The sequence below is a fragment of the Apaloderma vittatum genome, unplaced genomic scaffold (assembly GCF_000703405.1).
Source record: "Apaloderma vittatum isolate BGI_N311 unplaced genomic scaffold, ASM70340v1 scaffold10763, whole genome shotgun sequence".
In the NCBI taxonomy this organism is placed as follows: Eukaryota; Metazoa; Chordata; class Aves; order Trogoniformes; family Trogonidae; genus Apaloderma; species Apaloderma vittatum.
In genome coordinates, this window is record NW_009706416.1 from 1 (window position 1) to 11,605 (window position 11,605).

General features: G+C 39.9%; 2 protein-coding genes across 2 annotated transcripts; one reads left to right on the forward strand and one right to left on the reverse strand.

Moving 5' to 3' along the window:
- Positions 1–610: 610 nt before the first annotated feature.
- SAP30 (Sin3A-associated protein, 30kDa) lies at positions 611–5,804 on the forward strand (the record flags this gene model as incomplete). Its single annotated transcript, XM_009865786.1, has 3 exons — positions 611–733; positions 3,416–3,514; positions 5,468–5,804. Coding segments are annotated over 3 exons (345 nt in total), but the record flags the coding sequence as incomplete, so codon positions are not given.
- A 3,451-nt stretch (positions 5,805–9,255) lies between these two features.
- On the reverse strand, positions 9,256–11,065 carry SCRG1 (stimulator of chondrogenesis 1). The gene is made up of 2 exons (XM_009865785.1): positions 10,830–11,065; positions 9,256–9,310 (listed from the first exon to the last, which is right to left on the reverse strand). Exons 1-2 carry the CDS (start codon positions 11,063–11,065, stop codon positions 9,256–9,258), a joined length of 291 nt encoding a protein of 96 aa, XP_009864087.1.
- Positions 11,066–11,605: the final 540 nt, after the last annotated feature.

The window sequence follows — 11,605 nt, forward strand, 5'->3', positions numbered from 1 at the left end:
TCGGGGGTGCCTCTCCCCGCAGGCGTGGTCCCTCAGCGCAGCTCCCGGCTTTCATAGCCATAAAAGCACTGGCCTTGGAATTCAGGGTTGGTACGTGCCGGAGAGTTCTGCCAAAGCGTGCAGATCCGCACAAAGGGAAAGTTTAAAAAAAGAAAGTAAAAAAAAAAAAAAGAAAAACCAACCCAAAGAAAACTAAAAAAGCGTGTTGCTTGACCTCTCCTAGATAGTGGAAGCGAAACAAAGAGGGGAGGCCGTAGATGGGAAATGAGAGCCGGCTTTTTGCCCTCCGAAGAACAACCGAAAGTCTGGTTTCGTTTGTTTTCTTCCCCGGTGCCCGAGTTACGCTGGGTGGCCGGAGGGAGGGTTGTACTCGTGTCTCTGCAGCCTGTTACTACTGAATCGCTCGATTGCAGCACGTCAGCGTCCTCTGGGCCAAGCCGGTGGCAGCGATCTCTAGCACAGCACGTTCTTTATTTAGAAGAATCCAGCAGAAAAGCTTCCTCAACTCTGTTAGTGTGACTGTGGTTGCTGGAGGGGTTGTCTCTGTACATGCGTTTATAGCCTAAGTCTTATGTGGATTTGACTGAAAGATGCCATGTTACTCTTCTAGGCAAGACATCTGTATATTTGTGACTTCCACAAAAACTTAATTCAGAGTGTGAGAAATAGAAGAAAGAGGAAAGGCAGCGATGATGATGGTGACTCACCAGTACAAGACATCGACACTCCAGAGGTAGCTAAATAGTGGGGATTTTTTCTGATTGTTGTGTTAATCTGAATCTGCATGGATACCACTTTTCTGCCCTTACTGTTCTTCATCTTTTGGAGTATGCAGGGAAAGGGAAGAGTCTTGATTCACTCAGTTCTTAACATAACAAAAGCTAACTGAATTTTATGGTGTATTTTCTGTGTAAATTGTGCAGAGTAGAATGAACAAGACTCACTAGGTTATTTTCAGCTTTTTCCTTAGTGCTCTCTCTCTTGCATCCTACTAGGAGAGGTGCTTTACTACATATCAACAAAATCCATCGTCTGCAGGAGTTGACAACTTGAAGAGAATTGCACACAGGGCTCAGGATATAAATGCTTCACTGCCACGTCCCACCTATCCTTTCCTTCTGTGCTAAATGTGTTGCAGATGGCTCTTGCAGCTACTCCATTGCCTTAGTCACATTAAACAGAAAGTGTAATGATAGAAGCTCTTCAGTTTTACCCCTTGTTGAGGGAAAAGATGTTCAGAGAGTTGTGCTAGAAGGGAATGGTGAAGGATGGTATCTTTCTTGCTTGTTTTCTCTGCTTTGGACCACTGAAACCTTCATCTATTATAAAAATGAACTACAACTTTCATACCTTTTGCATAGTATGTAATGGGAGAAACTGCACCCAAGGCTCACTTTGTCCTATGTGCACTCTGGCTTAGTTCTGTTACGGCCTGGTTTGGCGAATGCTGTTCATTGTGTTAATTTTGAGCAGAGGCTGTCAGGCCTACCTGGTCCTTTCTAAGCAGGATTTTTAAAGCATTCATCGGAAGTTGCTCTGTGTTAATTCAATGGCATGCTTATGGCATCTGCAGATACCAGCAAGTCATGAAACTTTGTGCGAGAATCACTGCCTAAAGGCACGTGGCTCCAGTCTGAAGGCTAAGAGGATCCTCTAAGAGGATTTTAGGGGACTGGGAGTAGTTTGATGCTGGGCTGTGTTCTTTGTCTGTTAAATATGCAGGACTGCTTCTTTGAAAGTTGTATAAAGCTAATGTTCTCCGTGGCCTCAGGTAGCTCTCTTGGCACAGTGGTACAGCTCTCCTGCATGCCTGTTTTGTCTTCTCATGCAAGAATTATAAAACATGTCACAAACGACGGATATCTCTAGAACCGGAAAGGAAGCTTTAAGTTGTATTACTGCAGGAAAGAAAACTCCCCGAGAAGTATTTTTGAGGAGTTTCAGCTGGCCATTTGGACAATGGCAGTATGTTCATCCCCTGTGGTTACGGTATGCCTTGGATGCCCATTGACTCTTGACCTTCTTTATTTTCTATTGCTATCCAGTTTAGTAATGAAAAATATCCTTCCTCTGAAGACTTGTGAGGCCCTCCTGTTTTCGTTTTAGTCATGACCGTTGTTAGCTGTTAGAAGCAATTTCTCTGAGAGGGTAAAAGGCTTCCACAGTACTGGTTCCTTCAGGGACTTCGTAGAAAGCTGCTGCTCCTCCTTCGTGTGACATTGTGACTTGGGAAGCAGAATTTGTGCCATGTAAACTTTAGAATAGAATCATAGAATCATAGAATGGCCTAGGCTGGAAGGGACCTTAGAGATTATCTAGTCCAACCTCCCTGTCATGGGCCGGGACGCCACCTCTCGACTAGAACACCAGAGGAATACCCATTCTTAATTGTGCAAGGCAGCATCACAGCAATTGGACGGGTTACCAAGTGTGCAGTAGCACTGCAGTTGTTTAAATACCCTATAGTTGAGGGTACTAAATGAATTTCAAGTGGAAGCAAATGCCTTAGTCAGTCTTCAACGCAGTGAGTTTGGAGAATACTACTGTAATTGCAACTGATCTAACAGAATTTCTCATTCAGCCTGCTTTCTCAGCTTGCTTTCCCACTCAGTCATCTGATTTAAGCTCTCTTATGTTGTCAGAGAGGGTGGGAGGCTTAGCTGTTGCTGGGAGAAGTGACTGTTGATCAGAGTTCACAGGATTAAGAACTGAGGGAGCACTGGGCTGAGGTTGTGTATTTGTATCCCTAAGAGGATCTTGTGCAATTCTCTCAACTGCCAACTCGTGCTGAAAAATAGTTTTGGAAAACTATGCCCATACACATAACTTCTGCATTGTGTTTATGCAGGAGGGATAAGTTTAGAGAGTGAGAACAGCTGTTGTCTTCTCTGGCCTCAAGCCAAAAAAAAATAATTTCGTGTCCTAGACTGGTCCTAATACGTGCTATCTCATGGTGCAGATGTGCTATGTCTTGCACACAGCTTGTGTAAAAATCACAATAAAGGGGCCTCCTTTGAATCAATGTCTTCATAGATGTTGCATGAAAGTTGTTAAGTTGTTATTGGGCTTGTGTTAGTATGCTCAAACTGCAGAACAAATGGAAAAAAACCAACAACAAACAAATGAGAACTTATTAAAGGACAATAACAAGTTCCGAATATTGTCCACTGCTGAAGGGAGGCAGAGCTGTGCTTGGTAACAGTAAAATGTACTTAAACCAAACTGACTGTTTTCCTTTCTGCTGGAAGGTGTGGGGTGGAGTTTGTTTTTTGTCAAAATGAGATCTGCTGAGCTGATGATCTATGCTTGCGTACTGTGAGACTTCAGAATGTTTTTTGAGAGGCCAACTATTAATGACTGAGCCCTTTTCAGTTAATTAGGTTGTTTTCCTCCCCTTCCCCTGCTTTTCTTCTAGGTTGATTTATATCAGTTACAAGTAAACACACTTCGAAGGTACAAAAGACACTTCAAGCTACAGACCAGACCGGGACTTAACAAAGCACAGCTCGTTGAAGTACGTATGAGTGTTTGTTCTATAACAGAAAATGCAACTTGCTCTGGCATGTGGTTTTTCTATACAACGTGATCTTTGCATGAAGAACATATGCAATCTGGATTTTATGGGAACAAAAGGGAACTGCTTATCTAGCTTCCTTCACTGGTCACCAAGCTCCTGAGCCAAGTATATCAAAAGTTAAAGTTCTTTCCATGGGAGGAACTCTTAATTTCTGAAAGGAGTGTGTGCTGCCTAAAAATACAGTGTTGACTTGAAACAGCGAGGTGATCTGTGTGACCCTGAATATCATAGAATCACAGATTTCTGGTCTGCACATCAGTCTGACCTTCACCTGAAGCATCCTGAGAACTAGAAGCTGAGAGGCAGCAGTGGAGTTGTATCAAGGTTCAGACTTTGCTTTAAAAAGCCGATTCAAAACATACGTGTTTATGTAAAGGATGGAAACACAAAAACCAGGCTTCTGTTCATAATTAATTGTGTTACTTAAAACCAATGGGATCTGCCACCAGAAAAATGGAACTTTATTAAATTAGTGGGTTTTTTCTTACATCAGTAAGTGCTAATGTGATGTGTAGGTACAGCTGTAGGTAAGCATCTTTGCTGCATGTGAATGTAGTTTCAAAGGAATTCTGTGCTGCAAAGATGCACTTACAGCATGCTGATGTAAATATGTGGGAGGACTAGTGAGCTCTTAGAAGAGAAATACAGGTACTGTTTTTTCACTTTTGTGCTGTAATACACTCGGTTGTCCTTCCATGCGGACGTTATGCTGGTCTGTCCCTTAATCCGTGTGGATTAAAGGCAAGGATCTTAAATGTGTGGGAGGTCTCAAGGCTGAGCTATAAAAGAACGGTGCTGCTGCCGCTATGAGTAAGAATATAAAATCAGTCTTCATTTTCTTACGTGTGAGCTGAGGGAGAGCCAGCTCTTGAATTAGCAGGACTGTGACTCAAGAAAAGACAAGCAGGTTTTGTTCTGCCAAACCAGCATTTCTATGCAAAGCTGCTGTCATGTGCTTGCTTTGACCTGCAGGTATTTGTGGGCCGCAGCTGCAGAACTTCCTCACTTTACAGTGCATGTGATTCTTTGTAACTGGTCCTCATATACAATAGTCACTCCTCTTAGAACTGCGCTTTAAAGGACTGCGTCAAACTGGTTCTCTGTGAGTTTTTTGAGGGTGAAGTTTTGGAAAGCTTTCTAACTTGCTAATTATGCTAAACATTTATACTTGTACCCTGTAGTAGTTAAATGAGCGGTCCCATTTTTCTCACTTCCTCTTGCTAATTTTAATCCACAAAAGTATTCTGCAAAAAGCCAGGGAACAGACTCGAGGCGGTGTCGTGTTTTGATGCTTTCTTTTAAAGAGTTCGAGAATGACAAAAGCGACTCGAGAACTGTTTAGAAACTCATATTTCAGTAGTTACAGCCTAGTGAATTTTCATCATTGATAGCTCTGTTTTGAAGAGCTGAATGTTCAATTGTAATCTCAAAGATTCTTGTCTTGTCTTAGATGTTTCTGTATGTGACTTGATACAGATACATATTTCCCCCCCACCCACACCTGAATAATAAGCAGCAGCCTCTCATTTCTGTGCTGTCACTCTGTTGATGCTCCATAGCAAGCTTTGACCACATGGGTGTAATGATACTCTAATGCTGATTTGGGGTATTTTGAGAGCTGCTTCCCCCCCTCCCCTGAAAATTCCCTAGGCTTTTTACTTAGGAAACGAGGGTACAATCTGCTATATTCGTTTCACAGTTCTCAATAAAATGGTTCTTATTCTACCTTTTTTATGACTTAAAAGACTTCTGAAGAGAGGTAGGTTTTAATTTCTTTAAGCTTCTTAAACAATGTGTAAAAATTTGATCGATGTAGTCATTTTAAATCCATATCTTCAGTTTCTGCATGTAAGAGTGGTTATTTAATTTCCTTGCCTTCTTCCTTTATAGATAATCGGCTGCCATTTTAGGACAATTCCAGTGAATGAAAAGGACACCTTAACGTATTTCATCTACTCGGTGAAGAATGACAAGAACAAACCAGATCTAAAGATGGATAGCGGGGTTCATTAGAGAGAAAAGGTTGGGACTGAGACTCAGGCTGCACATCAAAAGACTGAGGGTTTTTGTTGATACACAAAAGCTTTCTTTGTAACTTTTTTTTTTCTCAGAGAGGTTGTCTCTTTTTATTTTTCATAACCACGCTGATTTGTTTGAAAACCATCTCTTATGAAACAAATTTCCTCAGCAAAAATATTTTAAATAAATATTACTGATATTGTTGCTCGACTGGGTGTGTCTAACTTATTTAGTGAGTAACTTGTACCTAATAGTTAAGCTTTGACTAATTGTGTAATAATATTAAAATATTTTTCAATTAAAGAGTGTCAAAGATATATTTATAAATGTACCTCAAGTTCTCATGATACACTGCCTTTAAAAAAAAAAAAAGCTGTAACAGACTTGGCAGTAGGTTCCTTTTCCTAAGGTGTAAAAGGCTGTAAATGACAGTTCTAGTTGCTAGCTGGGCAGAAATGGCTGAATAACACTTTCTTTTTTTCCCTTTGGAAACAAGAATTGATGGGTGCTTTGATTTGTTTATTCATCTTTTCATTGCTGGGGTATGCACTTCCAGCACTAAGGCCTTCGTGTTCCTATATAAAAAAATGGAAAAAACCACAGCTCTCAAATTTCAAAGCTGTAAGCGCGGATGAAAATGCTGCTGCAGCTTACTGTGCTGAGAAATCCTTCCACTCAGTTAGAAATCCTTTAGCTGCTGAATTTTCATCTGCATAGACTGTGGCTAAGAACTTAATTGGAGAATAGAAGATGCAGCTTGTGCTGGGTCAATGCAGTATCTACTAATAGGCATACTATTTCCTTTTCATTGCATGCGCTATCTCAGGACTCTTTGGAAAAAAAAAAAAAAACTTCCCCAAAACTTGTGATAAGATGTGAGAAAAATACTCAGCAATACTTTTTAATTGAATATCTCTGTGAAGTCTGATGTTGCAGATGATATTGTATTGTTGTTTAAGTATTGTGCCAGTCTAAAATGTGTGGTGTATGGAATATGGTTTCTTTCTGCTTTAAGCTGTGCACATATGCTGAAGAAAAGGTGAAGGGAGGAGAGTTTTCATCTTTCAGCAGAGGAGGACACAGCTTCAACTTACTCAGTTAGTATCAAGTCTTAACCTTATCAGATATTTAAAAGCTTTTTCTTAATTTGGAAAAATGTGAAAGCTGCATTTCTATGGTCTAGTCTGCTCGATGTTAATCTTGTGAGGGTTTTTGAAAGCTACTACTTTGCTGGCATCACTGCAAGTAAGATGCTTCACTCTGCTTTTTTTTTTTTTCTTTTTTTAACCTGTGACACTTGCATAGAACTGAATGATGATAAACTCTAACCTAAAACTGGCTGCCTTCCCAGTAGCTCGTAGTGGCCTGATTTCTTTCACTTGCAATATCTTGTGTAATCCCCCAATAAAGCTCTGCAGTGTTGGCCTAAGTTCAAGACAGTTACCAATATCTAGCTACTGGCAGCTAAAATTGGTATTCCTTTGAGGAGATGTTTTAGTACCGATTTCACTACAGTGACTGTAAAGTTGTTTGCTAAATATCCTTTGCACAAATTGAGCTTGTCATTTGCAAAGTGCTAGTTGGAGATGCAACCTGGCTGCGGTTAGGATGTCTGAAGGGTGAGAGTTTTTTCTCTTAGGGTGTGTCAGGTGAATTTTCTCACAAAGTCCTGGCAGGACCTGTACAAGAAGCTTTGGGGAAAGAAACAAAAGCAAGTTTCTATGGGAAGTCAGTCTTCAGTAGCTGAAGTGAGCCTGTCCTGCTGCATGAGGAAAGTGGCAAAATTTTTCTCCAGTGAATTATGGATTTTTTTCTTAGCTGGGAGTGGTGGAAGGAAAGTAACTGGAAGCCATCTACTAACTTTACTACCCAAACTTGCTTCTGTCTTAAATTTTTTGCTACTGCTGCTTTGGAAAGCTGTGAATGCCAGGCAGAGGCAACGTGATTCATGTAGAATCTAGATGGTACAACCAACAGAAGTTACGTGCCCTTATTACTGTTAGAAGCTTGTGGAGGACTTTGCACAAGAGTAGTTACCATATGTTTTCTCAGCAGAGCACTGACTGTGGATATTTTGACTGTAGGTTGCCAGATTTATGGTTGTTGGTTTTTCTTCTTTGTTTTTTTTCTGTTGTTTTGGTTTTTATCCTTAGCTAATGATTTAGTAGGAAACCCAAATAACTCAGGACTAATTACACAAACCCAGCTTAAAAACCCTGCTGACACAAACTGTTTAACAGTTGGTAGCCTAAAAATTGCTTGGCAAAAATAGTACACACAGATTTGAAACATTTATTATTAGCTATGTATATCACTTCCCTCCCCCACTATCCAACCCTTGTTTACTAACAGAGGAAGGAGCACAGTCATAATGATATTTCATACTGCATGTGAAATAAATCTGGTAAACTGGTGGTAGCAGTTTTTGTGGTGTAATGATGTAAGATTATTACATGAACAATATACTTACTAAGTGGAAAAGGCTAAATAGTTACTTCAGTGCTGCATGCCTTCCATGTGACTGACTTGATAGAGCTTTTATATGTAAGGAAATAAGCTAGGCTTGTTACCTGTAAGCCTAGCTTGTTCAGGTGTCTTTCCTTAAACTTACCAAGGCATATACGTTTTTGGCTGTTTTCCCTCCTATGCTGTAGTTGGTATTGGCAGGTGTTGAGAGGTGACTGTATACCTACAGCTTGGATTGTGATGCCTCTCAAGCATTAAGATGATTACTTCTAATATTTCAAGATAACCTCTTTGTCTTCACTTCCCTATCTATTTCTCTACAGGACTAGCCTGAAAATAAAAAGTCAGCACTTTAACTTAATTCTGAGGTACTGTATTTAAAAAAAAACAACTGCTTAAGTGTGGATTTTTATGTTACTTTAACAGACGCTGCCTTAGATGTCTTTCTGAATACGTATGTGTGTATATATATACACATATACACTATTGTAACTGTTGTAGTATAAGTTCAATGTTAAGATTAACCAATTCAAGATTTTATAGGTCACATAGTTAATGTGAGTGACCAGTTAGACATAATTAAGACCTAAATTTGCTTTCATACTATTAACATGAGTTTTTACCTTTTTTTTTCCTAGTGGAATTTTACTGGTGATAAGAATGGTGAAAGTTTACTTTTTGTATGTGCATGAGTTTTTTCATTTAAGATGCCTGAACAGAATGTAGGAGCCTGTCTGCAGAAGTTCCAGGTACTCAGTAACTTCAGCTTGACACAGCATTAACTGTGAGATGACAGTAAAGCAACAGAAACCTGCCCTTGTAGTACATTGCTACAAGAGTCATGTTTTTAGCCACGTGAAGGCTTAAGCTTGGAGTTTCTTCATCAAAATTAGTTGAGAATGTTGCATTAACATGAGTTAGGCTTTTTGCTGGGGGGTTCATTAAGAGTTTGTGCAGTCTTTTTACACCATCATGGAAATTAAGGCAGCTACTAAACCTGAAAGGAAAACTTCTCACATGTTTGAAACTCTAAAAAAATGTATAGAAAGGAAATTTTTCTACTGTATGAAAAGAGACACTGTCTTGTGGTTAGGAGGTTTTTTGTTGGTAGTGGTTTTGTTTTTCCCCTCAAAAGAATTATTACGTGATTGTAGAATGGTGTCTGTTGTCTTCACTGGCAGACTTGACATCCATCACTGACTGTTGCAGGGGATCACAAAAGATATCTTTGGTCCAAAGAAAACATCCCTGAAAGATATAAGATGTTTAAATAATTAGATTACTGGTTTTTCAGAACTTTAACATGACGTGTGTTTCCAGCTGTGGATATTTTTAATAATTTTTTTTTTTTAGTTTATGGTGGGATATATGTAGATTACTGCATTTGTGGGATGCCCTTCCAGCAGTGCAAAAGCAACTGGATGAAGATACTGCATTTCTAACTCTGCTGACCTGATTTGGAAGTGAATGCAAAACTTCAATTGACAGACCAGAGTGCCAGGATTCCTCCCAAATGCGTGATATTATAAAAATAAAGAGCTTTGGCATGTGCACGCATACTGATTAGTGAAATTTGTCCTGAGAGCAGACTTGCAAAGTAAGTCTTCTGCACCTCAAGATGGTTGAAGGAGGAAAGACCTTGTGTATTTGAATCAAAGTAAGAGGCTTTCTGAGGCTGCTCAAAGCTCTGAGGTTGAAGCTGTAAACCCAAAGTGTGCTTCAGGGTGAGGACACCACATCTGGTTTTAGGGAGAGTGAAATACGAAAAATTTATTTAAACCCTGCTCTCAGTTTGCATGTGAGGTTTCTAGCTTTAGAAGTCATTCCCACTCATTTCAAATCTAGTTCCCTATAGGAGTGCTGAAAAGTTGCCTTTTATTTGATTTTTAGGAGATGTGGGAAACTTGGGTGGTAAGAGAAGCACAGGTAAGTTGTTTTTGCTTGCCTATATAATGCTGTCATATTTCTGTGTCCCTGAAGTGTTAGTAAATTTTGGAGTGTCATTATTTTTAATTTACATTTCCTGAAGTAATGATGTTGCTGGAAACTTTAATGAAATAACACCTCTTAATACATTTTATTACTTGAAACCAGTATGGGCTGGTAGTGTTTATTAACTGATGGAGGATTAGGACTCAATTTAAATTCTGTTGGGATATAAGTTCTTCCTGTAGATCAACAAAACCCCCTCATATTCAGTGAGAGCTTCCCTGTTCAGCTTTGTCAGCAGTGCCAGAGAGCCGGAGAAGTGTTGATGTTCTTGGGCTAAATCTTTTCCTTCCCTTGCAGGCATTTGTGAACCTGTGTTTCCCCTTTTCCTTTTCTACTTCAAAAGAGCTGTCTTTAGAGAATTGTATATTCAACTGACGTTATCTGCATTCTCCTTGGAATAGCAATGTGGCTCTTTTCCGAGAAACAGAAAGCAGATGGTTTTGTTTATGGTCCTGAAAACATCTTCACTTCAAAATGCTGTGAATAAGGATTTGATGTAGTTCTTGTACTTAGACACAAGAGTCAAAAGTTGGGTGATTTAAATGCTGAAGTCCTCTATAATAGGACATACAGGTTTACAAATTATGCTATTAGGTGAGCCCCTGAAAACTGACAGTGTATTGGATAATTGGCTATATCTTGATATATATTTCAAACCATCTGAAGGGATGCATTTCTTTAAAATGATAGCTTATTCCTCTAGTGTAAATGATAGAAATAGAATGGGTGGTCACAAAGAACTGTAGAAGTGTGTATAAAATGAGCATGGTCTTACTTTGGGCAGCAGAGCAATTCATTCAAGTTGCAGTAACAGATCACCTCACAGCCTTTCCCTTCCCAAAAATGATCTTGCAGACCATCATGGATTTGTCGAAGGTTCTCCATCCCTTCGGGGATGTTGTGACAGTTGTGGTCTCTGAGGGTCTTCTTGTAACAAGAGGGACGCCGGGAAGGCACCGCAGGAGTACCCAGCAGGGTGCTCAGCAGAAGCAGTGCTGAAACCATCTTCATTTTTGTGAAGACTCTCTGCAGCAGGATGCTAAAGAGAAATGAGGTACGTGACTGAATAGATCTTTTTTCCCCCAATTTGCTTTCTGGCTTGCATTTTTCTTTTCTTTGCTATGACATTTTTGAGGCTTGAGCCTCAGTGCTGGAGAATGTTTTTTCCTAGGAGATAAATAATATTGCAGCAGAACTGATATTCATTACTTTCTGTACAACCTTGGGAATCCTTTCATCAGGAATTGAGGCTCCTATTGCTGGCAATTTTGTTGTTTGTTTGGCCTCTCACCTTGAGAAAATTGCTTTGAGCTGGCCCTATGTTCTCTCCCTGGTGTAAGTGAATGTGTCGATTGCTACCAAACCAGGGGAGAATGTCCCGGTGTGTTTCCTTGCCTTCCTAGTCGTTCTGCCTGTTTAAACAAGAGTCACTCACATAAAATTAATAGTATCTTTCCCCATGAAACTTGTGGAAAATCTGTGTGCTGATTGAATCCTCTGTCGTGGACTACTCAAGAAGCTGAAGCAATAAACAGCAAAGGAGGCTGAAGC

What these genes read in the sequence shown, in the direction of transcription:
- SCRG1 (XM_009865785.1), bottom strand. Translation starts at nt 11,065, where the DNA reads ATGAAGATGGTTTCAGCACTGCTTCTGCTGAGCACCCTGCTGGGTACT. An exon ending in GAATTGCTCTGCTGCCCAAA is followed by an intron (nt 9,311 to 10,829) that starts GTAAGACCATGC and finishes TATATCTTTCAG; the next exon opens with GGATGTTTTCTTTGGACCAA.